Here is a 24,936-nt window from a genome sequence, read left to right as displayed (position 1 = left end):
GTTGAAAAAATTGTTAGCTGGCCGGGCACCGTGGCTCACACCTGTAATCCTAGCACTCTGGGAGGCCGAGGCAGGCGGATGGTTTGAGCTCAGGAGTTCGAGACCAGCCTGAGCAAGAGCGAGAACCCATCTCTACTAAAAATAGAAATGATCTGGACAGCTAAAATTATATATATAGAAAAAAATTAGCCAGGCATGGTGGCGCATGCCTGTAGTCCCAGCTACTCGAGAGGCTGAGGCAGGAGGATCGCTTGAGCCCAGGAGTTTGAGGTTGCTGTGAGCTAGGCTGACGCCACGGCACTCTAGCCCAGGCAACAGAGTGAGACTCTGTCTCAAAAAAAAAAAAAAGAAAGAAAAAGTTGTTAGCTTTGTGTAGCTCTTGTTTCTTTGTAAACTTGGCTCAGGGTACTCCGGCTATATTATTGTTTCCCACCTTCTCCTCTCTCTAAGCTGACAAGAACTGATCAATTTAAATTGTGTTAATCAGGGTCTTATTTTTCGCATATCCGATCTCTAAATACTTAAATGACTCGGGAAGCTTTGGGGACAGTAAGTAGTCTAATCCTTTTAGTTCCTCCAGTGGTTACATTAGAAGTCACCAGATAGATAGTAAGAAATAGCAAGGATTATGCATCTTTGGAGGACAAGTTCTGTAAGTAGGTATCTCACTTCCCAGTGACTTCTATGGCGTTTTTATTCTTTAGCAGTCTCCTTTCCTCAAAGATAGGTTGGAAAATAGAAGAAACCTAAAAGGAACAGAATGGTAGAAGGCCATCAACAGTCATCTCAGAGATTCTCTGCTTTGGAAACTACCCAGTGTAGGAAATGTTCTTATAGGAACCATTCTGACCCAAAACAGTTTTTTACACAGTTCCTCTGCACCAGTACTTGCCTTCTATGAACTAAAGCATAGCTCAGAACCTGGTTTCATGCTGTATTCCCCTTATCTGGGCCCTCTCAGCAACAGCATTTAGGTTTGTCTTGGGTTTCATACCAGCCATTGGTTAGATGCCATTAAAGAAATATTTTATTTTGTCTGTATCACTGCAGATGCTACTACCCTTAGTTTAATAATACAAAACTACACATGATCTTTATTTGAAAAGTCTTGGGCTAATCTCTGGAGAATTTTCATAGGCAAATTCTTCTGTGTGGGCTGGATCAGTAAACACTCCAATAAAATCAATTTCCAAGAAGAATGGACCATCCACTTTATCAGCCAAGGTAAATCCTATGGAAGAGATCTAAATTTAAAATAAGAGAAATTGATTAAAATCTCATACACTGATTTACTGATGTTATTCCTGGAGTTTTAAAATCCCATGAGGTGATTACCAAAACTGTGTCTTTATACTATTAGCCCTTAGCAAATATACAGTAGTTCTCATATGCTGTAGCAAATTATAAGAGGAAATACGAGACTGCTTTTCTTTTCACATTCTACTTCCTCTCCTCTTCCCTTCCAGTGGTGCCATTTATGACTAGTAAGGACAACATGGATGCCTAATGGAGGTTCCTTGAAGCTCTCTTGAACTCTTATTTTAAAGCTAAAATAAAATGTAGGCATGCTAAAATTCCTCCAAGATGGAGGTCATACTAAAATTGGTCATACTAAAATTCCTCCAAAAATGGTCATACTAAAAAAATGGTCATACTAAAACTGGTCATACTAAAAATGGTCATACTAAAAAAAAAATGGTCATACTAAAATTCCTCCAAGATGGAGGTTTAGCTCACAAGAAATGGTCATACTAAAAAAATGGTCATACTAAAATTCCTCCAAGATGGAGGTTTAGCTCACAAGATAGGTCTGAGTCAGCATGTCTTGGTATAACAGCATTGGCCAATGGCCCTGAGTAGAAATTTTCGTTTTTCTTTTTCTTTTCTTTCCTTTCTTTTTTCAGATAGGATCTCACTCTGTTGCCTGGGCTAGAGTACAGTGGCATCATCATAGCTCAATGGAACCCCAAACTCCTGGGCACAAGCAATCCTCCTGGCTCAGCTTCCTAAGTAGCTGAGACTACAGGTGTGCACCACCATGCCTGGCTTTCCTTCCTTCCTTCCTCCCTCCCCCCCTTTTTTTTTTTTTTTTGGAGAGATGGGGTTTCTTGCTTTGTTGCCAGGCTAATCTTGATCTCCTGGCCTAAAGCAATCCACCCACCTTGGCCTCCTCAAGTGCTGGGATTACAGGCATGAGCCATCACACCTGCTGAGAATTTTCATTTCTGATCTGTTAGCCTTCCAGCATAGACTTGGACTCATAGGAGTTCTGCTTCACTAAAGATGATACCGTTCTGAGTGAAAAGTACAGGAAAATGTTACCTTGTCAAGCAGAAGCTGAGACTGAACATCCCGGATTCTTCCTTGATTGGAGAAGAAAAACTTGGAAAAAGGAATCTGAAAAAAGAAACCATTTACTTCATAGCTGAAATGTAAGTAATACAATGATAAAAGAATAGTCATTTAAATTTAATTCTAAAATTATTTAATATATGCAGCATTGAGGGTTTTTTGTTTGTTTTTTTGTTTTTTAGAGATAGGGTCTGACACTGTTGCCTAGGCTGGAGTGCAATGGTGCAATCATAGTTCATTGCATCCTTGAACTCCTGGGATCCTTCTGCCTCAGCCTCCCAAGTAGCTAAGATTACAGACACATGTCACCACATCCAGCTAATTTTATTTTTCTTGCAGAGATGGGGGTCTTGCTACGTTGCTTGGTCTGGTCTTGAACTCCCAGTCTCAACCAATCCTCCTGCCTCAGCCTCCCAAAGTGCTGGGATTACAGGCGTGAGCCACCACTCCTGGTCAATATCTGCAGTTATAACAGGCTAACTACTTGGATCAAAGATAAAACTATGAGAGCAAAAGACAAAGGGTAAACTATGGAAGAAATATTTGCAATATTTATGGTCAAGAGGCTAGTATCCTAAACAGATCTTTTACAAATAACTAAAAAGCCAGGGCATGGTGGTGCCTGCCTGTAATCCCAGCTACTTGAGAGGGCTTGAGTCCAGGAGTTCAAGTCTTGCCTGGGCAATATAGCAAGACCCTAGCTCTAAAATAAAAAAATCAAACAACTAAGAAAAAGATTAAACAACCAAATAGAAAAATAGGGACAGTGAGAAACAAGCACACATTTATACTGTTAGTAGGAGTGTAAATTAGCACAACTCTTTTAGAGGGCAGCTGACAATTGTGGTAGGTCGAATTCTAAGATTGCCCCCAAGATTTCCACCCCAGGTATATACACATCTACTTCCAGGTATTCAACCAAACACTAATCTCAGTGGTGCTGTGAAAGGACTATGCCAATATAATTAAGATTCCAAATTAGCTGACCTTAAAAATAAAGGGAGATTATCCTCTGTAGGCCTGACAATCACTTGAGCCCATAAAGGGGACTGGTGAAAGAGATTTCATGAGACAGATTCAATGGGAAGGAGATTCTCTATTGCTGGCTTTGAAGATGGAGGGACGTCATAACAAGGAATGCAGGCAGGTTCTAGGAGCTGAGAGGCCCCCGGTTGACAGCCAGCAAGGAAGCAAAGACTCACACAAAGCTCTACGGTCATAAGAAACTGAATTTGGCTGACCACCAGAATGGGCTGGGAAGTGGATTCTTCCCCAGAGACTCCAGAAAGGAACACAGCCCAGCTGACTACTTGATTTCAGTCTTACAGGCTCTTGAGCATGGAACCCAGTCACACTGTGTCCCAACTTATGACCTCCAGACCTGTGAACTAATAAACGCGTGTTGTTCTAAGCTGCTAAATTTGTGGCAATTTGTTATGTAGCAATAGAAAACAAATACAGCAATATGTAGCAAAATTTGAAATGCCATACCAATTTCACATTTAGGAATTTATGTTACAAATAATCTCTGAAAAATACATAAAGATACAGCTTTTTCTAACTGTAAAAAATGTAAAATGAAAAAACAAGGTAACAGATAAATTACGGTACATCTGCACAAGTGAATATGCAGCCATTTTTAAAATGAAGTAGATCTATACAGGATGCAAAGAGAATATCTCTGTGATATATTATTAGTAAAAAAAATAAGATATAGGCTGGGCATGGTGGCTCACGCCTATAATCCCAGCCCTTTGGGAGGTTAAGGCAGGAGGATCACTTGAGGCCAGGACTTCAAGACCAGCCTGGACAACACAGGGAAACCTTGTCACTACAAATAATAAAAAAAATAATTTAAAAACTAGCCAGCATGGTGACTCACACCTGTAGTCCCAGCTACTTGGGAGACTGAGACAGGAACATCACTTGAGCCCAGGAGTTTGAGGTTGCAGTGAGCTATGATCATGCCACTGCACTCCAGCCTGGGTGACAGAGCGAGACAGTATAAACTCATTTAGGTTTTTTTTAAAAAAGGCCTAAAAAACTGTAAATAAATACTGAAGTCTAATGGTATGCATGCTGAAATGTTTAGGAGTGAAATGTACTGATGTCAGCAACTTCCTTTAAAATGAATCAAAAAAAAGACCGATGGATGCATAGCGGGAAGGATAAGTGAGTAAGATGTGATAAAGCAAACACAGCAGAACGTTTCTTGAGAAGTGTAGGTGGTAGCTATCTTGATAGTCACTATCCAATTTTAAGTTTTATGCATGTTTGAAAATTTTCATAATAAAATGTTAAGGAAAATAGGAAAAAAAATTATTCTAACAGAAATGTCTTGAAAGATACACCAACAACTGTTAATAGTTCTCACCTCTGGGAAGTAGGCATGGGAGTTTGAGGAGGAGGGACTCTTTTTTACTTTGCAATTGTATAAAGCATAGCAGTTGCTTATATAACAGACAAAAGGTAATCTCCTAAATAGTTAAAGAGTTTCTAGATATTGTGGGGAAAGAAAACCAACAGAAAAGACATCAACAGGCAGCTCACAGAAGAAGAAATACAAAAAATTTGGCCCTTAAACATATGAAGAGATATTCCATCCCACTCATAACAAGAGAAACACAAAGCAAAACTTCTGAGGATATAGAAGAAAAAACTAAATTGTTTCTCCTACCCTTTATAATCACACACCACTCAACACAACCCTTCTGACACTTGGTGTATGTGGGGTTTTCTCCAAACACCAAGCAATTCTACAGCTGACTGGAAAACACTCAAACTATTTTTTTCTATTCTCTTCACTCAACAATTAACAGAGAAGACTTCAGTGACCAAATTTGTGGGGATTTCTCCCCACACGACAAGCAGCAATCAATTCTATAGTGGACACCAACTGGGCGTCCTCTAATTCAGTTTAATTCTGACACTATCTACCTGGAGATAGCACAGGTTGAGGGCTCAGTCCCACAAGACCGCCCCCCACTGCAGATGCCAATTGTCAATAGTAGGTTGTCACAAATACTTCTAACTAACTAGCTATAAATTGGGGCTCCCAAAACCCCCACCTTAGCTTCAATTACTTTACTAGAGTAGTTCACAGAACTCAGGGAAACACTTTACTTACATTCACTGGCTTATCATAAAGGACGGTACATAGGACACAGAAGAATAGCCAGATGGAAGAGACGCACAGGATGAGGTATGGGAGAAGGAACACAGAGCTTCCGTGCCCACTCTGGGCGCACCGCCCTCCACGAGCCTCCACATGTTCAGTTATCCAGAAGCTCTGCAAAGTCTATCCTTTTGGGTTTTTAGGGAAGCTTCACTATATAGGCATGACTGATCAAATCATTGGCTATTAGTTCAACCTTGAGCCCCTCAAGCCTCCCCAGAGGTTGGGGGGTGGGACTTTCTAATCATGCCGTGGTCTTTCCTATTACCAGCTCCCATCCTGAAGCTATCTAGGAGCCAACAATCATCATTAGCATACAAAAGATACTCTTATCACTCCAGAGATTCCATGCAGGATGAAGACCAAATATATATTTCACAATATCAAAACTACACTGAGTTACTATGTCTCACCAGATTGGCAAAAATCCAAAAGTTTGACAACTTCCTCTACTGGTGAGGCTGTGGGGAAACAGCCGTTTCACTACTGGTGGGAATGCAAAAATGAAACAAATCCTTTGGAGGACAATTCAACAATATTTATCAAAAGTACAAAGGCATTTCCCCTGTAACCTAGTACTCCCACTTGTAGGAAGTTAGCCTACAAAAGCACCTACATGTATACAAAGTGATCTTTGGGTGTGGTTATTCATTATATTTTTTATACTGGCAATTGAGAACTTAGGTGTCCTTCAATATAGGACTCATTAAATCAACTATAGAATATCCACACAATATGAAATATCAAACAAAATAAAATGGGCCAGACATGGTGGCTCATGTCTGTAATCCTAGCACTTGGGGAGGCCGAGACAGGAGGATTGCTTGAGCCCAGGAGTTTGAAATCGGCCTGGGCAATAGTGAGACGCTGTCTCTACCAAAAAAAAAAAAATGAGTGGTGTGTAGTGGCATGTGCCTATAGTCCCAGCTACTCAGGAGGCAGGAGGATTGCTTGAGGATTTGAGGCTGCAGGGAGCTATGATGACACCACTGCACTCTTGCCTGGGGAATGGAGTGAGACCCTGTCTCAAAAAAAAAAAAAAAAAAGATGGAAAATAATTATGTAGATGCTCTTCAGGATATATTCCTAAATTTTAAAAATGTAATAAATAAATACAGAAGATGTACAGAGTATACTATTTTTATTTTTAAGTTAAAGGGATTCAACCTGAAAAAGCTGATTGAAATAATAAAAAAAAGGGAAAAGTAAGTATATTCATATTTGCTTATATTTGCATAAAGAAACTACAATATTACACAAGAAACTAATAAAAGTGATTACCTATAGAGGGTGGGAAGGAACCAGGGTGAACAGAGATAAGAGTGGGAGTGAGATTTCTCAATGTACGTCTTTTTAGAACATTTTGATTTTTGAGACAAAAAATAAAAATGAATTTAAATAAATAAAATTCACTGTTGAAACTATTTATCAATAAAAACATTCTTTTTTTTTTTTTTTTTGAGACAGAGTCTCACTCTGTTGCCAGGCTAGAGTGAGTGCCGTGGCTGTCAGCCTAGCTCACAGCAACCTCAAAGTCCTGGGCTCAAACCATCCTCCTGTCTCAGCCTCCCGAGTAGCTGGGACTACAGGCATGCGCCACCATGCCTGGCTAATTTTTTCTATATATATTTTTAGCTGTCCATATAATTTCTTTCTATTTTTAGTAGAGACGGGTTCTTGCTCTTGCTCAGGCTGGTCTCGAACTCCTGAGCTCAAACAATCCACCCGCCTCGGCCTCCCAGAGTGTTAGGATTACAGGCGTGAGCCACCGCATGCGGCCAATAAAAACATTCTTGACATAAAAGCAGACTCAATTCAAGCCTGGCATGGTGGTGTACACCTGTCATCCCAGCTACTTAGGAAGCTGAGGCTGGAGGACTGCTTGAGCTCAGGAGTCAAAACCAGCCTGGGCAACATAATAAGACGGTCTCAAAGAAAACAAGTGATTGGGTTAGAGGGTCCAACTTTAGTTAGAGGGATCAGGAAAGACCTCTCTGAGGTGACTTTTGAGCTGAGAGGTGAATGGTAGGAAAGAGGAAGCAGGTGAAGATACGGGGGAAGAGCATTCCAGCAGAACAACTAAGTACAAGGTTGAGATGGAAATGACCTTAAAAATGTACATATGAGTTTGACAGACAGAAGAGGGGCCAGTGTGGAGGAGGGAAACAGGAGGGGAGACTGAAGATGAAGACAGAGGTCTGATACTGTAGGCCCACAGGCCATGTTCAGGTGTTTGGACTTTATTTTTATTTATTTATTTTACCTAAGCTTAACCTCACAATCCATAGACTTTATTCTAAATATTGTCATGGGACCACTGGAGGGTCCTAAGGCATATGAGTGATGTTATCTGAACTATGTTTTAGAAAGATCACTCTGGCTGCTCTGTGGAGAGTGGATTTTAGCAGGGCAAGAAGAAAAACAGGAAAATCAATAATGAAATTGCTGCAGTAATCCAAATGTCTGGACTAGGGTGAGAGTGGAAGACATGACTAGAAATAGTCAGATTCTGAGCGTATTCTGGAAGTAGACATGACAGGTCTTGGTGATAGACTGGATATGGGGTGAAGGAGCCAGGAAGCAAGGATGACCCTTAGGTTTATGACATGAGCAAAATGGGGGCTTTCTTTTGAGTTTATGGATTAAAAATCTCAGTACAGGAAGCAGGAGGATCACTTGAGCCCAGGAGTTCAAGTCCAGCCTGGGCAACATAGCAAGACCTCACCTCTTAAAAAAAAAAAAGGAACTTAAAAAAATTAAAAAAAAAAAAGACTCAATCCAAAGCTTATATAATAAACCACCATTGCACAAGATTATGTTGCTCACACAGCAAATCTAAATGTCCTCAAGTTCTCATTTGACCTGCTCCCTTCATTTCTGTCAACTAACTGGATAGAGACCCCCTTGCCAATGTCTCATTTTGCATCCCGGTTTGACACTTCCTCCATCTCACTCCAAATATAGTTCATATATGCAATCGTCACTACCTGCTTGCCGTTCAAGGTACATGTGTCACCCACCCCACTGGTATACTTAAACTAATCTCTTTTCTTTTTGGCACAGAATTCTCTAAAAACACTGACTACATCAAGGGAACTGGGTTATTTAGCCTGGAAAAAAAAGTAGACTAAGAAGGAACTTTAAATCTGTAAAGCTTGCATTAAAAGAAAAGGATAAACAGTTGTTCTCTTTCCACAGGTGACAGAAAACTAATATACACAATTTCTCCATTGTTTACCCTGTTTTCTCTCTACGATCACAATAAATATTTGAAGATATCATCGCCATTAACTAAAGGAGAATTATCCATGAAGAAATGAACAGCAATTAATATATTTAATTTTTTATTTATTTTATTTTATTTTTTAATTTTTCCTACTGAAGGCAACACATGTGCAACATTTAATTTTTTAAAATCTCTTCCCTGACTCTTTTCCTTAATAATTTAAAGAGAGCTGTTACAACAACTAACCTTTCCAGCCAAAGATTGAGACTACATATATTTTCAGGAGAGAAAGTAATTGCTAATGATTAAATGGTAGTGATATTAGAGAATAATTTGGCAATGTGTATCAAAGACCTTAAAAATGTACACACTTAGTGTTATATACAATAGATTATTATTCAGTCTTTAAAAGGAAGGAGATTCTGACAAGGAAGGAAATGGATGAGCCTTGAGGACATTATACCAAATGAAATAGGCCAGTCACAAAAAGACAAATACTGTATGATTCCACTTATACATATAAGGTAGTTAAGTCAAAATCACAAAGATGGGGGTGGGGAGGCACATTGGCTCATGCCTGTAATCCTAGCACTCTGGGAGGCCAAGGCGGGAGGATTGCTTGAGGTCAAGAGTTCAAGACCAGCCTGAGCAAGAGTTACACCCCGTCTCCACAAAAAATAGAAAAAGTAGCCGGGCATGGTGGTGTGCACCTATAGTTCCAGCTACTTGGGAGACTGAAGCAAGAGGATCATTTGATCATTTGAACCCAGGAGTTTGAGGCTGCAATGAGCTATGATCAAGCCACTGCACTCTAGCCTGGGCAACAGAGGAAGACCCTGTCTCAAACAAACAAACAAACAAAAAAACCTTCAATAGGCAAAAGAAAGGAGGTCATTTGATTTTTCCCTCAATCTCTGAATTTTCTTCTTATTCTCCTTCAAGTTAACATTGCTTACCTACTCAAAGTTTCTTCTCATACATAAAATAAGACTTCCTTATATTACCGAGAAATAAAAATTTTGATAATTGTGAAATGTAAAGTATTTATTCCTCTCAAGGGACCCTTTCTACTAAGCTGGGGACTCTAGCTTGGTAGAGTTACCTGGAAGAGGTGACATGGCAAAAAACTTAAAAAGAAACATCTATTTGGGCACAGAACACAGATGTACCTGTGAATTAGCATGGACCTGGCCATACCGTTAGCAAAAATATTTACTGGTTAGTAAGTTAACATTAACAAAAGAAAAAGTCATTTATGTAAGTCTCTCCCCTAGGTCCTCTTCCTTCCACCCACCCCACCCACACCTTCCAAGAAAGATTAGTAAGAAAAAGGAAACTACAATGTAACCATAATCTCAAAAGACCTCATTTTCATAAACAGTAAAGACTTGTGCTGTTACCTTGATCTCCTGCCAGTAGGGCCCCCCACGGGTGAACATGAAGTAACTGTACATCTGATTCTTCCTCTGGATTATATCTGTGTCCTCCCTGATATTCACCATCCAAGGCCGACCATCCCCACGGACACGGAGATACAGAGTGTTGAAATGCGACCAATCATAAGACATCCTCCGCTCAAAAGCGCCCTAAGATATAGAAAGAGAAGTTAATTTTACCTCATTCTCCACTATTAGCAAAATGTGAGTCATCACCAAGTCAGCAGTATTAAACGGATTCACTAACTCTTCTTCTGTCTTTTTTGACTTTCTTCCATCATAGAGGCAGATAAACCTGGTGATTATTACTGTAGCACAAAATACTGACATAGCTATATGTTTCTAAGGTAATGTTCAAGACACAATTGGCCCAAGGCAGTGTTTACATGGGGTAAGCACTCACTTGTATTTGCTAAATGGAAATGAATGTACTTTCTGTCCTGGTCCTATGGAGCAATGGCTTCTGAATGGCCCATTTTATGACAACTGCCTTTCTATATGTCAGAAAACTATGAAAAATATAGCTTGAGTTTTTAAAAAAGCAATATTTAATAACAATAGTTAGAATCCACTGAATACTTACAATAGGCATTTTGCATGCATAATCTCATTTAATTCTCACAACAGCCCTATGAGATAGGTATTACCATATTACCCCATTTTACAGATAAAGAAACTGAGCACTCAGCTAATAGTGGTATATCCAGTGCTGTATAACTCCAAAATCTGTATGCTTAACAACTACCTACACTCTCTCTTCAAAAATGGAATTTAGTGTTAATTTCCAAAGACATTTATTTACAGCAATCTCAAGGGTACTCTGATTTCAAGAATAGTAATGCTCATATATAAACTAATGTTTACTCACTGTGTAACTTTGAACAAGTTACTGAATCTCCCCACACCCTGTTTCCTCGTCCATAAAACTGGGATGATCTTGCCCCATAGAATTGTCAGGGTACACTTAATAAATGTTATCTACTATTTTCATTATTCCACAATGGGTATCTTGGCATAGAATTATCTACTACTCTGGACTGACCAAATCCATTCTGTGGATTTTCAGGGCCTGAAAAGAAAAAACTATGTATCATTTGTTGAGTCTGAAAGAGCACATATCTTTCTTTTTCATTATTAGATGGAGCCTAACATTACTCCTGATGCTCGCTTTTCTCCTTAAAGCACAATATCCAGGCAAACATCCAGGGGCTGTGGCCAGGGTCAGGCATAGGAGTCTGTCCAGGGCAGCCCTGAAACAACAGGTCAGCAAAATTCACAAAAGTCAGAGGCTAGTGGGGAGACAAGGGAATTACCCTAAATAACTTTTGAAAACAGTGTCTTAACTTGACACTGTAAGACTAAAAATAAAAGAAACTGTATATAAACACAGTAGCTAGTAAGTTGTTTCAAGAATTCTGAAACTCCCTTGTTCCTTCTCCACTCCCACTGCTTCACTTGACTAGCCTTAAAAATAAATTAAAAAAAAAAAAAAGAATTCTGAAACTGCTTTACATATATACCAGGTTGAATTAATAAATAAATGGATAGTGGATAGTAGGACACATGTTTCTCACTGTTAGAAAGGGAAGTTACAGATAAGCAAGGGGGAAAGGCTAGAATGAACCACATGGTAGTGGATCAGAGTCAGAGTCAGCAGTATGAACTCATGTTTAGTGTAATACAGATATAGATAGATAGAGAATTACAGACATGTGTACACACAGGTTAGTATGCATATATGTATTTCCTAGCTGTGTCCACTGAGGGCCTGGAAGTAGTGACAACCCAGTAGCAACAAGCACACCCAGCACCCAGATCTTGGTGCCTAATACCATTTTCCAAAAAAATGGGCTCCTTTGAGAAATGACTAATTCTAAGGCTCAGATAGGAAAAATACAAGATGAGCTTAGAGCATCCTGTAGTGCTAAAAAGTGCTCAAAAAACAAAAGGAGGGGGCATGTCAAAGGGGCAGGAGCCAAATTGAAAAGGCTCTCAAGGGCCAAAACTGGAATAATTTGAGCAACAAAATAGTAACACAGTATTGAATTATAATCCAAAGTATGAGTCCATGAATGACTGAACAAATAAATAAAGTGGGAGACAAAACAAATCCTCCTTAGTGAAGAATTCCAAATAATTTATGTAGATACTACCCTCTAGGGGATAAAGCTTAATCTTCCCCACCCCCCACCACGAATATGGGCTGCACTTAGTGACTTGCGGAAAGAAAAACAGTAATTTTACAATGCAGTAACCTGGCAAACACTACCTTGACCAGGTGATTGAAGTTAATGTTATTAGTGATGATAGCATGTACTCCTGATATGATATAATGAAAAGGGTACTTCAATTCTGTGATAGTATTCCTAAAAACACAGAACCAGGAGAAAAAAACATCAGAAAATCCCAAACTGAAGGCCATTTTATAAAAAACCTGACCAGTAATACATCTCAGATCCTCATGAAAAATCAGGAAAGAATGATAAATTGTCACAGACCAGAGAAAACTAAAAATAGACGACAATCACATGTAACATGGTATCCTGGATGGGATACTGGAACAGAAAAAGTATATTAGTGAAGAAAACAACAAAATCCAAATAAACCCTGGAATTTGGTTAGTAGTGATACACCAATGTTAGTTTCTTAATCATCACAAATGTAGCATAGTTAATGTAAGATGTTAACAATAGAAGAAGCTGAGTGAGGGGTGTATGAAAACTCTCTGTACTATCTTTGCAACTGCAATTTTTCTGCAAGTCTACAACTATTCTAAAGTAAAAAATTTACCTAAAAAAAAGCCACAGGTTGACCCTACTCTAAGGAAGCCCTGACCATTACAGATGTTGTGGTCTATGTTATATAAGATGCAAATCTTCCCAGACATGGGAAATGTCTAATCTCTCAGGATTCCTCAAACATAAGAATGTTCCTCCCTGACTCGAAGTGATGCCCAGAAACAAGTAACTCTTCCTCAGGAATCACTTCCCCACTGTGCTTCCAGTTTACACTTGTGCCCAGTAGTTATGTATCCCCATACAAAGGTGAGATGCCCACGTATATAACATGCCAGGTGTTTTCATTTACAGAAATAAAAGCTGTCTGCTATAGCTCATGCTATGATGAAGTTCACTGCAGTTCACTGGAAAACTGTGGCTCCTGGGCCTCACTTACCCTTGGAACCCTAGATATCATTGCGCAGTACCCACTTCGGCTACTCTCCCCGTCCTGAGGTGCTTCAGAGCTCAGAGTTCCATAGAGCAATGCACTTTGGTTATTCTTGCCCATTTTCAAGAACACTTCACTTCTGCCTCCAATCGTCTTATCAGAAGTCACTATCCACTTATCCAAATCTTCTTTCCCACGGAACTGCCAGACGACCTTGGCTTGTTCCAGCAAGACCTCATGCAGAGGGCGGCCTTCTGGCCCTATCCAATGATTCACAATTTCATCCTTCAAACGTCTAAAATGGTCCATCATTTCATCTCTAATTGCTTTATCAAAACTAACTTCAGGCTTCTCCTCAGGAGAAGTTATATCCAAGGCAACTTCTTTCTGGTGATGTCCCTCCAAACCCCCTTCAGTCTTCCTCTGTGAGGAGGCTTTGCCAGGAGCAGCCACTGGTTTCTGAAGACTACTGGAACAATAGTCTGCAAAGTGAATACCCAAAAATGGATGCAAGGCAGTACTTCGCTTTGGGCATTTTCTGAGAATATAAGTGCCATTCAGCAATTTGTGAATCAAAGCCATGGTAAAAAATAAAAATTAAAAAGTCAAAATGTAAATTTCTCCCCAGGCTACCAGGGAAAGAAGCTTCAGCAAAATAGCCCAATTCTACCTATAACAGAAGAGACATTGAAGAGTTACCAGTATAGCAATGAATGTATCACAATTTCAAATTCAACAGAAATTAGGTATTGTGAAATTCATGACCTTATTTTCTGATTCTACAAAACATTTACCCAGCGCCTACTATTATGCAGTGCAAAAAATACTAAGATGGATATAAACACAGGCCCCATTTACATGGAGGTAATGATCAAACCAAAAATAACTCAAGTATGTGTTGAAAGCTACCTCAAGAGATTGTGTCACCTCTGAAGGAAATTTTTATGCTGGATTTTTAAAGAAACAATCAGTTCCTAAAATAAAATATTCAATTAATTCACTAGGACCTGGGCCAACTGACTTTACATTTTAGCACTTCATCTATAAAAACAGGGGCTACAGTGAGCATTGTAAATAGAGCCAGAAAACCTAGACTTGACACCTAGTTCTGCCCACTTATTAGGCTGTAAATACTATGATATTGCAATTTCAAATAACTAAACCTAATAAAACTGTTTACCCTCAGGTAAACCAAACCAGTTGATTTGTTGAAGTCTCTATTTCTTCAGGAAGTAAGGCTGTATCAATATCTCCTCTATGTACCTTAAGAGGTTCCTCTGAAGATCAGATGGAATAATGAATAAAAGAGGTATCTCTGACTCTGCAAGTCTGATGAGATCTCCAAGAGTCTTCATGGCTATACTCTTAGTCCAAGGCCCACATTTTGACTAATCAGGATTTCACTACATCAGTCATTATTTGAGCTCCTCAAAGGTAGAACCTAAATAATAGTGGCAACACTACCATCACATTTAGATATCACTCTTCGTATTTTCAAATCACCTAGACATTTATTATCTCATTTAATCCACATAAGAATCCTGTGAAACATGTCAGGTAAATATTTCCTTTCTAAAGGAAACAGACACCAACAGGTGAAGTGACTTACCTAAGATCACAACACTAATCAGTATCAAAGCTGGAATAAGACCTCTGGCCTTAAAGTCCTTCCACTAGATGATGCTGCCTCTCTATAAGTAAGACATTAGCAATATAACTTCTATAGGGTAGCTCTAACAAAGTGACAACTTTGCCTTTAGCAGCAACATTAATGAGTACTGGCAGAACCAGGAAGGCTAAAATAGTCCCCTCTCCTATCTAACACAGCTACCCCTAATAGGAAATAAAATATGCAATCCCAGTTTGTTTTTCTTCTATCCCAGCCCCAGAGATCAGGGGAGAGAAAAACAAAAACCCACACACCAGTCAGAACATGGCAATAGATGAGAAACTAAATGGAACACTGAAACCATCCCCCCAAAAAAACCCTCACAATGACAAAAATCCAACAATCCAGCTCACCTGCCTTAGTTGCTTAAGAATCCACATCAAAATGTCACCCAGACCACTCTAACTACAACATAGGACTTGTCATTCTTCTGGAATGCCCTTCCTTCCTCACTCCTCATACCAGAAAGGTCACCTTTTCTCTTCTGGATCACTGCACGCTGCTCCTTACCTCTAGGTTCACAACCCCATCCCTACCTCATCCACCAATCAGCATCTAGAAAGGGCTAAAACACAAAGCTTAGAAATTTCTCTTTCCTGATTAAAACCCCTCAGGAGCTCCCAATGCTTTCAGAATAAAGCCCAACCTTCTCCACAGGGGCTACAAGGCTCCTCCAGATCTGGCCTCTGCCCAACTCTCCAATCTTACCTCCAGTCACACCCCACTCCATGCTCTAATCACAGAGAATACTTGTGGTCCAACAAGTGCCACCCAGTATACCCTCTCTAGGCCCCAGGCATTGGTTGATTGCTGCTCCTAGGCCAGGAATGCCCTCTACCGATTTTGTCTGGCTAACCTCCTTTGGGACTCACCTTGCAAGCACCCTTCCTTGACTACCCAATTCCATCAAGATCAGTGCTCCACCGACATGTTCCCATTGTATCCTGGGCTTACCCTTTTCCTGATATAACAGTTCATTTGTCACTCTCTCCTACCAGACTAGAAGTATCTTGAAGGGAAAAACTATTTTCATTGTGGTAACTCCAGTTTCCAATATGGTGCCTAGCATGCAAGAGGCATCATAGTATTTGGGTTTTGTTTTTATTTTTAAAGATGGGGTCTCACTCTGTCACCCAGGCCGGAGTGCAGTGGCCCAATCATAGCTCACTACAGCCCCAAATTCCTGAACTCAAGTGATCTTCCCGCCTCAGCCTCCCAAGTAGCTGGGACTACAGGCACATGCCACTATGCCTGACTTCTTGTATCTGTTGAACAAATATATCTCCACATTTCTGTACCTCTGCCACAAGTATCTTAGTTCAGAGCCTTATTGCTTCTTATTAGGACTACTGTAATTTCCCTAGAAAAAAGAAATTTAAACTTTAAAGTGCCTGTAAACCACCTGGGAATTTTGTTAAAATGCAGGTGGAATGGGGCCTGACATTCTGCATTTCTAACAAACTCCCAGGTGACGCCCTTCTTGGCCCATGAAACTCTCTAAATATCAAAGTCCTAACTCATCTCTCTGACTCTGATCTCCTCTCCTAATCCATTCTTTGTCTGGAAACAAGAGGGATTTTTCTAAATATGATGGCAACTCCCCCCATCCTCCCTTCAGCAATTCCCTCCAGAAATTTAAACTCCTGAAATGGCATATGAGGCCCTCCAAAATGTGCCCACTTTCCTGGCTTAATTTCTTACATCCATGGGCAACACCCTCAGCCCCAATAAGACCAGCTACATAAATAATGTCTGAACACAGCAAAAAACATGAATATTGTTCAAACCATAAAAACGATCAAACATTCTACAATCTTGGCTAATGTGAGTGACTGCTACATCTTGCCCTATCATAGCATTAGCCTCAAGTCTAATTTTCTCTCCCAATTATAAAATGGCCTCTACCTCCTGGCAGTACCCTCCCTAAAATCACCTAACACAAACCTAAACCAGTTAAGTCACTTCTAACACCCTCTTACTGAGATGCCCCATGGTTCCCCATGATGTGCATTCTTCCAGAGGGTAATAAATCCAAGTTGTTCAACTCCAGGCATGTTACTGGTGGTCTTTGAGGGTACTGACACTGCTCTTCCTTCATATTCTCGTAAGAACCTGTGCACACTTTACATAATATTAGAATCTTGCTTTTATCTATCTAACTGGCCTGAGTTCCTTAACCTTAGGGGCTTGGCTTGAACATAACTGGTGCTCAGTAATATTTGTTTGTACCAAAGAGTTCAGAAGAAAAAATAAGGAAAGATAAAAGTAACGTTTGTTGATAAATGAAAACCATGTAACAGTATGTTTTTACATGGACTAAAAACATAAGAGAACCAGAAAAAATAAAAACAGTTCATCTAAGGTCCTGGAATCATGGGTAATATTTAAGTTTCCCTCACTGGTTGCACTTAAATGATTTTACCTCTTCATGTGCAGAAATTTTGGAAACAAATGACAAGCCCATAAAATGAAATATTGTACAGTCATAAAAATGATTCTCATGAACCCCATGATTAGGCTACAATATTAAGTGGCAAATAAGGAGGAACCAAAATGGCATATATGCTAACATTACAAGTATAAAATATACAGACATAAAAGATTGGAGGGGGGGAATGACAAAAAGAGCTTAAAGTAATGTGTAGGATGATGGAATTATAAGTAACATTATTTATCCTATTTTCCAAAACCTTAGTAGTGTTACTTCTGTAATAATATAATTTAATTATAAATGTTTCGTTTCATGGTTTTGTTTTGTTTTTTTTACCAATAAACATAAAATCTAACCTATTAATTTGACAATACCGGGTTGAGTTTGACAGTGAGTTTTGACAACGTAATCCACGCAGCTATAAGCGAGTAGTACTAGCAAAGGTTGCATATCAAGGTGCCAGAAATTGTTCAAAGTGCATTTTCATAGACTCCTCACAACAATCCCGAGAGAGGTACTATTATTATTCCAATTATAGAGCCGAGAAAACGGAAGTTTGAAGATTAATTTATCCGAGGTCACACAGCTACTAAGTGACAAAACTCAACAGCCCCAGTGTTTAGCTCCGGATCTGAGCCCGGGAAGTAGCCCGGAACTCGATGCCCGGCACGCGAGGCTGGACGTTCGCCGTGGTGGGGCCCCCACAACCTTCACCTGCCAGGACTGTGTCACCCTCCCACATCCCCAACATACCGACAGCTAGCCAGAGACCGCTTACCTCCCCGCAGCTTAAGGCTGGTTTCCGTCTGGGTCCCCACTCTTCCCCGCCGGGTTCTCCACTTTTCCTTTGTAGGTCCATCTACTTTTCCCTTCCGGCGCCAACTAGTCATTGAACACTGGAGTTCCGGCCGGGTACGAAGTCCCAAGAAAGATAGCAAGGATTCCGTAGTCCGGCAAACTGAGGTTTTGGTCTACCTGTCCCCAAAAGGCCCGGCTTCCACCCCTCTTAATCTATTCTGCCATATGTGAGGAAATGGGGAGAATTTAGAAAAGTTTTTCGCCTCCTCTTCCTGCATCCCTTCAGGCTGCAAACTCCATTCCTGCATCTTTCACTCAGGACCCAGTTATTGCTAAACGCCTTTTCGCCCCAGCAGTCTGGACACCCTGGTGCTTCATCTCCCCGCAGTCCCCCAGGAGTTCTCTGAGGCCTTGGAAGACCGGTTCTGCTGGAATTGCCCCCCCATGAATCCTTGAAGACCCACCACACACCCAGACAGCTACACGTCCTACCAGCCCTTCCCCAATCCCGCCCCGCGGGGTCGCCACTCGGCAGGGCTTCTATTGTATCCTGAGCACACCTCTGTTAAAGTTACTTTCAACATTGTATCTTAATTATTCATTCATTTCGTACTTCCTTCGCCATGCTGTGAGCTTCTTGGGTCCAGAACTGTGCTGTTCTTCCTTTCCCCAGCACCTGGTATGGCCCCCAGCGTGGATTCTAGACCGTATAGCTCGTTAACACTGTAGTTTTCCAAGGCTCCGAAAGAACTCACCAAATACAATTGCCTTTTTCAGGTTTCCTCCATCACTGGTGTCCAGGCCAAATCCTCTTCCTTCTTAAAATTCTGCTTGACTTCTCTAGACTGTATACTTACCTCCTCCTATCATCTCCCTGCTTCACTAATTCTTCTGTTCTCTTCCCACAACCTTAAATTTGGGCTATCTTCATAGCCTAGCCTGCACCGTCTCTTCTAGTTTCAAATATTAGTTATCTGCCCACAATTTAATATTCTCCTTCTCTAAGTCCCAATGTCAGGGGAAAAGAAGCCAAACTCTGTAAAATAAAGAGATTTATCCTGAGTCATATTTGAGGACTGTGACCAGGAGCCATACCCAAGAAACCTTGAGCAAGTGGACTTGCAGTGGTGGGGTTATGGTTTGGTTTTGTACATTTCAGGGAGATAGGGATTACAGGTAAAGTCATAAATCAATACATGGAAGGCATACATTGGTTTGGCCCAAGAAGGCGGGCCATCTCAAAGCGGGTTGGGAGGGCAGAGGGTTGAGGCTATAGGTGGGTTTAAAGACTCTTTGACTTATAATTGGTTAAAAATGAAGCTTTTGTCTAAAGGTTTTGAATGTTTTTAGATCAGGAAGAGACAAACAGTGGGACATATATTTGTTTCGTAAATTGAGGACCTGCAGGTTTGTCTTGCATAGCCTTAGGCCTCTTAATGAGTTACAAAAGATATCTCCAAGAAGGGAGCTGGGCCCGGCATGGTGGCTCACGCCTATAATCCTAGCACTCTGGGAGGCCGAGGTGGGCGGATCGTTTGAGCTCAGGAGTTCGAGACCAGCCTGAGCAAGAGCGAGACCCCGTCTCTACTAAAAATAGAAAGAAATTATATGGACAGCTAAAAATATATATAGAAAAAATTAGCCAGGCATGGTGGCGCATGCCTGTAGTCCCAGCTACTTGGGAGGCTGAGACAGGAGGATCCCTTGAGCCCAGGAGTTTGAGGTTGCTGTGAGCTAGGCTGACGCCATGGCACTCACTCTAGCCTGGGCAACAGAGTGAGACTCTGTCTCAAAAAAAAAAAAAGAAGGGAGCTGGGCATGATGAGACATGTCTGACCTCCCTCCTCATGGCAGGCAATTCAGTTTTAGGGTATCCACTTGGCCAGGAGGGGGTCCATTCAGTCAGCCGGTGAGGGGGAAGCCTTAAGATTTTATTTTAGTTCACAGCAGCATACATTTCCAACCTCTCATACCAGTTCTAGTTGTGGAATATATCACTAATATCTCAAATTCCATCTGTCAAAAACTAAACATATATTCCCCCCACCTTTTTTTTTTTTTATTAAAGACAAAGTTGTCACTCTGTTGCCCAGACTGGAGTGCAGTGGTGCGATCATAGCTCACTGTAACCTTGAACTCCTGGCCTCAAAGGATCCTCCTGTCTCAGCCTCCCTAGTATCTGGAGCTACAGGCATACCCTAGCATACCCAGCTAATTTTTTTATTTTCTTCTTATTTTTTGTAGAGACAGGGGTCTCACTATGTTGCCCAGGCTGATCTCCAAATTGTCGCCTCAAGTGATTCTCCTTCCATAGGGCTAGGATTACAGGCATGAGCCACAGCACCGGGCCATATTTCTCCATATTAACTCCTCCTCTTATCTTCCTTATTTCTGTGAATGCCCAAATCCTTCCAGGCTGGAAATCCTGGGCTATCCTTAACTCTTCTTAAAACCTCCTCTCATTGACCCTAAGTTCCATTGCATTCTTTTTGCTCTCTTTGATCTTTGATCTTTCACTCTTTCTTTCCAAACCCAATGACACCCTATAGTTATTGCCCTTATTTTCTGGATTTTTATTTATTATTATTTATTTATTAAAAAAATTTTTCTTGAGACAGAGTCTCACTCTATTGCCCAGGCTAAGTGCAGTGGTACAATCATACCTCACTGCAACTTCAAACTTCTAGGCTTGATCAAGTGAACCCTCCTGCCTCAGCCTCCCCAAGTAACTGGGACTGTAGGCACAAGCTACAATGCCTGGCTAATTTTTTATTTTTTAAATTTTTTGTAGAGACAAGGTCTTGCTATGTTGTTCAGACTGGTCTCAAACTCCTGGTCCCCCAAAGTGCTAGGATTACAGGTGTGAGCCATCACATCCTGAGTTTTTAAAATTTTTCATGTAGTAGCCATCCTAATGGGTGTGAAGTGGTATCTCATTGTGGTTTTGATTTGAATTTCCCTAATCATTAGTTGTTTGCTTTTTTTAAGGATGGGAAACCCCATGTGTATTTATTAGCAGTGAGGAAAGAGAGGCTGGAAGGAAGGGAAATTGTTCAAGTCAAAAAGGAAGGACATGAAAATGTCAGGCAGAAGAGAAAGCAGAGGTATTAGAGGAGTGAATAAAGACAAAGGTCTGAGGGGAAATGATTATTTAGATTCACCCAGCCATGTCTATAATCCCTTGGCTTCTGAGGCAGTAGTAGTGGGCACCGCCAGAGCTTAACCATATCTTTATTCATAACAAAACTGAAACCCACCCAAATTAGAAATGGAAACAACAGGGAACAGTCTATCTATTTATGGACATAGAGCAGGCAAATGCCCTAAAATGATAATATGACAAACGGAACAAAATGAAACAATCAAGAGCAGGCTACTCCGAATAGAAACTCCTTGCTCAAAAGGAAATGAACACTAAGAGCGTCATTTGGAAGCCTGGGTCAAGAGGACACTGAAGCTGCTGTGAATCAGGACATGAATGAGTAAAGCCCTATAGTCCCGTATGTTGTAGTCAGTGAGCAAAGACGCAGAGGGGTTGTCTATCCCGGGCCAACCTTAGAAAGTAGCAAGATATTAATGTAGTTTGCAATCAATATTAAATGGGATAATATATGTAAAATGTTTAGCATAAGTCTTGGAATTTTTTTATAAGTGTTCAAAAAAGCTAGCTCTGGCTGGGTGCAGTGGCTCACACCTATAATCCCAGCACTTTGGGAGGTCAAGGCTTGAGGAGGATCGCTTGAGCTCAGGAGTTCAAGGTTACAGTGAGCTATGCTCACATCACTGCACTCCAGCCTGGGCAACACATAGAGATTCCATGTCTAAAAAAAAAAAAAAAAAGCTAGTTATTGCTGAACTCTGGGACAGTGCTCAACAGGTACACAGTCTATACATTCTAGTAGTATAGGGCATGTCATCAAACAAATAATTGCAGCACAGTGTGAAAGGAACTATAGTAGAGGGATGTACTAGGTATAAGAGTGACCCAAATAAGGGTTTAATGAGCATTTATCGGCCAGGCATTGACTTAACACTTTTGGAGCACTTTCTCTTTTAATCCTCACAATAATCTTATGAAGTAGGTACTAATATTACACCAATATTTCCCAGAGAAGGAAACGTTCTTAGAGGTGTTAAGTAACATGCTTGTCACAGCTGGTGAATTGTGGAGCTGGGATTCAAGCCATGTCTGTTGGCTGTCTCCAGGATACATGCTCATTATCCACCACTCTGAGTCATATCTGCTCATCTGAGTTAGGGAGTAGTTCCTAGAGGAAGAACATGAGCTGAGCATTGAAGAACAAGGCATGTAACAGGCAGATGAGAAGAGGAAAGGCCATCCAGGTGAAGGAGCACGCACACATGAAGGCATGGGATTCTGAAATACATCATCTCTTCAATGGAAGAGTTCTGCTTGGCAGAATGGTGAAGATTTCTACTGTCTAAACTCACACACAGAGTCAAGCCCAGAGCCAGGCACTTACCATACCATGTCTCTTACGCCTTACCACAATTTTGTAAGACAGATGTCATTTCCCTCATTTACCTCTGAGGGAATGAAACTCAGAAAGGTTAGGTAACAAGCATCTTACGTAACAAGCACGAACCCAACCAAGTTCACAGAGACAGGGAAGTGGTAGGACTGGCCTCTGAATGTAGGTATGATAATGTCTGTGCACTCCTTTGGATCTCAGGACATAGTGAGAGCAGAGGGAGAGGGAAGCAGGATAGCAGTTTCTCAAAGATTTTTTGCTGTGACCCACAATAAGAAATGCAATCAACTATGACCCAGTATACACATACATACATATGTAGTAGAATTTTCTAGTGCTCACCAACATCTACTTCTTCTATCCCTTTGGACATACCGGAGGATTATACTTCTCTGCTTCCTTGCAATTTTAGGCAGTCATATGACTAGCTCTGGCCAATAGATTATGAGCATAAGTGACATTTCTGAGTCCCTGGCCAAAGCATTTCATTTTGGGCTTAAGACCATCCAGTGTTCTCCTTCCCTTCAGCAGTCATTGTGAAAGGATATATTGAGATTGAGATGCCACAAGATTGAAGCACCCTGTGTCACTAAGCCAACAAGAAGAGAACAGTTGCCCTAGAGCGTCTCTGAGATCCACAGTAGACTTTGTATGAGTGAAAAATAAGCTTTGCTTTGTTAAGCCCTGAGATTTTGGTGTTGTTGCTGCAGTAAAAGTTAGCCTATCCTCATTTATGTAATATATAAATAAAATATACAATATTTCCATTACTACATGTCATATACCCCGACAGTTTCAATTACAATTTTAAAATGGTTACTTACAACTCGCTAAATTTTTTTTTAGAGACGGGGTTTCACTCTGTCACTCAGGCTGGAATGCAGTGGCTCAATCTTAGCTCACTGCAGCCTTGAACTTCTGGGCTCAAGTGATCCTCTTGTTTCAGCCTCCCAAGTTGCTAGGACTATGGGCGCATGACACCAGGTCCTGCTAATTTTCCTTTTTTTTTTTTTTTTTTTTGTAGAGACAGGGTCTTGCTATGTTGCCCAGATTGGTCTCAAGTGATGCTCCTGCCTTGGGCTCACAAAGTGCTGGGATTACAGGTATGAGCCACTGTGCCCGGCGGGGAGAAATTCAAAGAAACTAGCTTCAAGCCCTGAGTTCAACACTGCAGGAGCTTGCTTTCTTCCTTTTCTTTTGATTTCATATTTCCCTCCTTCCCTTCTTCATTTTCCTCCTCCTTCTCCTCCTCTTCCTATTCTTCCTCCTTTTTCTTCTCCTCCTCTTCCTTCTCTTTCTCCTTCTCCCTGTTTTAAAATAATAGCATAATGCAGCAAAGCAGCTTGACTATGCCACCTTCTAGTAGTAATATTAGGAACCACAGAAATACACAAGAGCAGTGGGTAGGAAAATGTGATTTTATTCACCCAATAGGGCATTAGGGGATGATTTTAGGCTGAAAAAGAGTGATCTAATCAAAGTCAGGGAAGTGAGACTGAGGTTAGAAAGAGGAGGGGTCGTGCAAGAAGAGCAGGGTACTGCTCTGAGGGGAACACTGAGCTCAGGGCTCCCAGGCTGCAATCTCTCCTCTCTCCTCAAAGTCTAGCTGCTCAGGTCATTATTGAAAAGTGATCGGCCGGGTGCAGTGGCTCATGCCTGTAATCCTAGCACTCTGGGAGGCCGAGGCGGGCAGATCGTTTGAGCTCAGGAGTTTGAAACCAGCCTGAGCAAGAGCGAGACCCCGTCTCCACTAAAAATTAGAAAGAAATTAGCTGGACAACTAAAAATATATAGAAAAAATTAGCTGGGCATGGTGGCGCATGCCTGTAGTCCCAGCTACTCGGGAGACTGAGGCAGTGGGATCGCTTGAGCCCAGGAGTTTGAGGTTGCTGTGAGCTAGGCTGACACCACGGCACTCTAGCCCGGGCAACAGAGCGAGACTCTGTCTCAAAAAAAAAAAAAGAAAGAAAGAAAAGTGATCAAGGTCTGGTGAACCAGTTCCTACTAACCACAGACAGAATGATTTATAAGGTTTACCAACAATTTACTATGAGAGATAATGTTTGCCAGGAATATTTGTGTCAGCCAGGCAGCACAGCCTCCTTTCAGGAGGGAAAGTCCTCTTAGATTAGGGCGCTGCTTGAAGAACAGGGGCTTCAGAGCAGATGGATTTGGAGGCTGTGAAGTG

General features: G+C 41.0%; 1 protein-coding gene across 2 annotated transcripts; it reads right to left on the bottom strand.

Moving 5' to 3' along the window:
- Positions 1 to 1,004: 1,004 nt before the first annotated feature.
- Positions 1,005 to 18,281, bottom strand: NDUFAF1 (NADH:ubiquinone oxidoreductase complex assembly factor 1). Of its 2 annotated transcripts, XM_069461237.1 has the most exons (5): positions 18,236 to 18,281; positions 13,364 to 14,027; positions 10,154 to 10,339; positions 2,323 to 2,397; positions 1,017 to 1,244 (listed from the first exon to the last, which is right to left on the bottom strand). In XM_069461237.1, the coding sequence occupies exons 2-5, from the start codon at positions 13,937 to 13,939 to the stop codon at positions 1,095 to 1,097; spliced, it is 987 nt and encodes a 328-aa protein (XP_069317338.1). In that variant the 5' UTR covers positions 13,940 to 14,027; positions 18,236 to 18,281; the 3' UTR covers positions 1,017 to 1,094. The 2 variants fall into 2 exon arrangements, with proteins under 2 accessions (XP_069317346.1, XP_069317338.1); XM_069461245.1 differs by lacking the exon at positions 18,236 to 18,281 and having other exon boundaries at positions 1,005 to 1,244; positions 13,364 to 14,028.
- Between the last annotated feature and the right edge of the window lie 6,655 nt (positions 18,282 to 24,936).

This window comes from Eulemur rufifrons, chromosome 2, assembly GCF_041146395.1.
Source record: "Eulemur rufifrons isolate Redbay chromosome 2, OSU_ERuf_1, whole genome shotgun sequence".
Classification (NCBI taxonomy): domain Eukaryota; kingdom Metazoa; phylum Chordata; class Mammalia; order Primates; family Lemuridae; genus Eulemur; species Eulemur rufifrons.
This window is presented reverse-complemented; position numbering and strand designations above follow the sequence as displayed.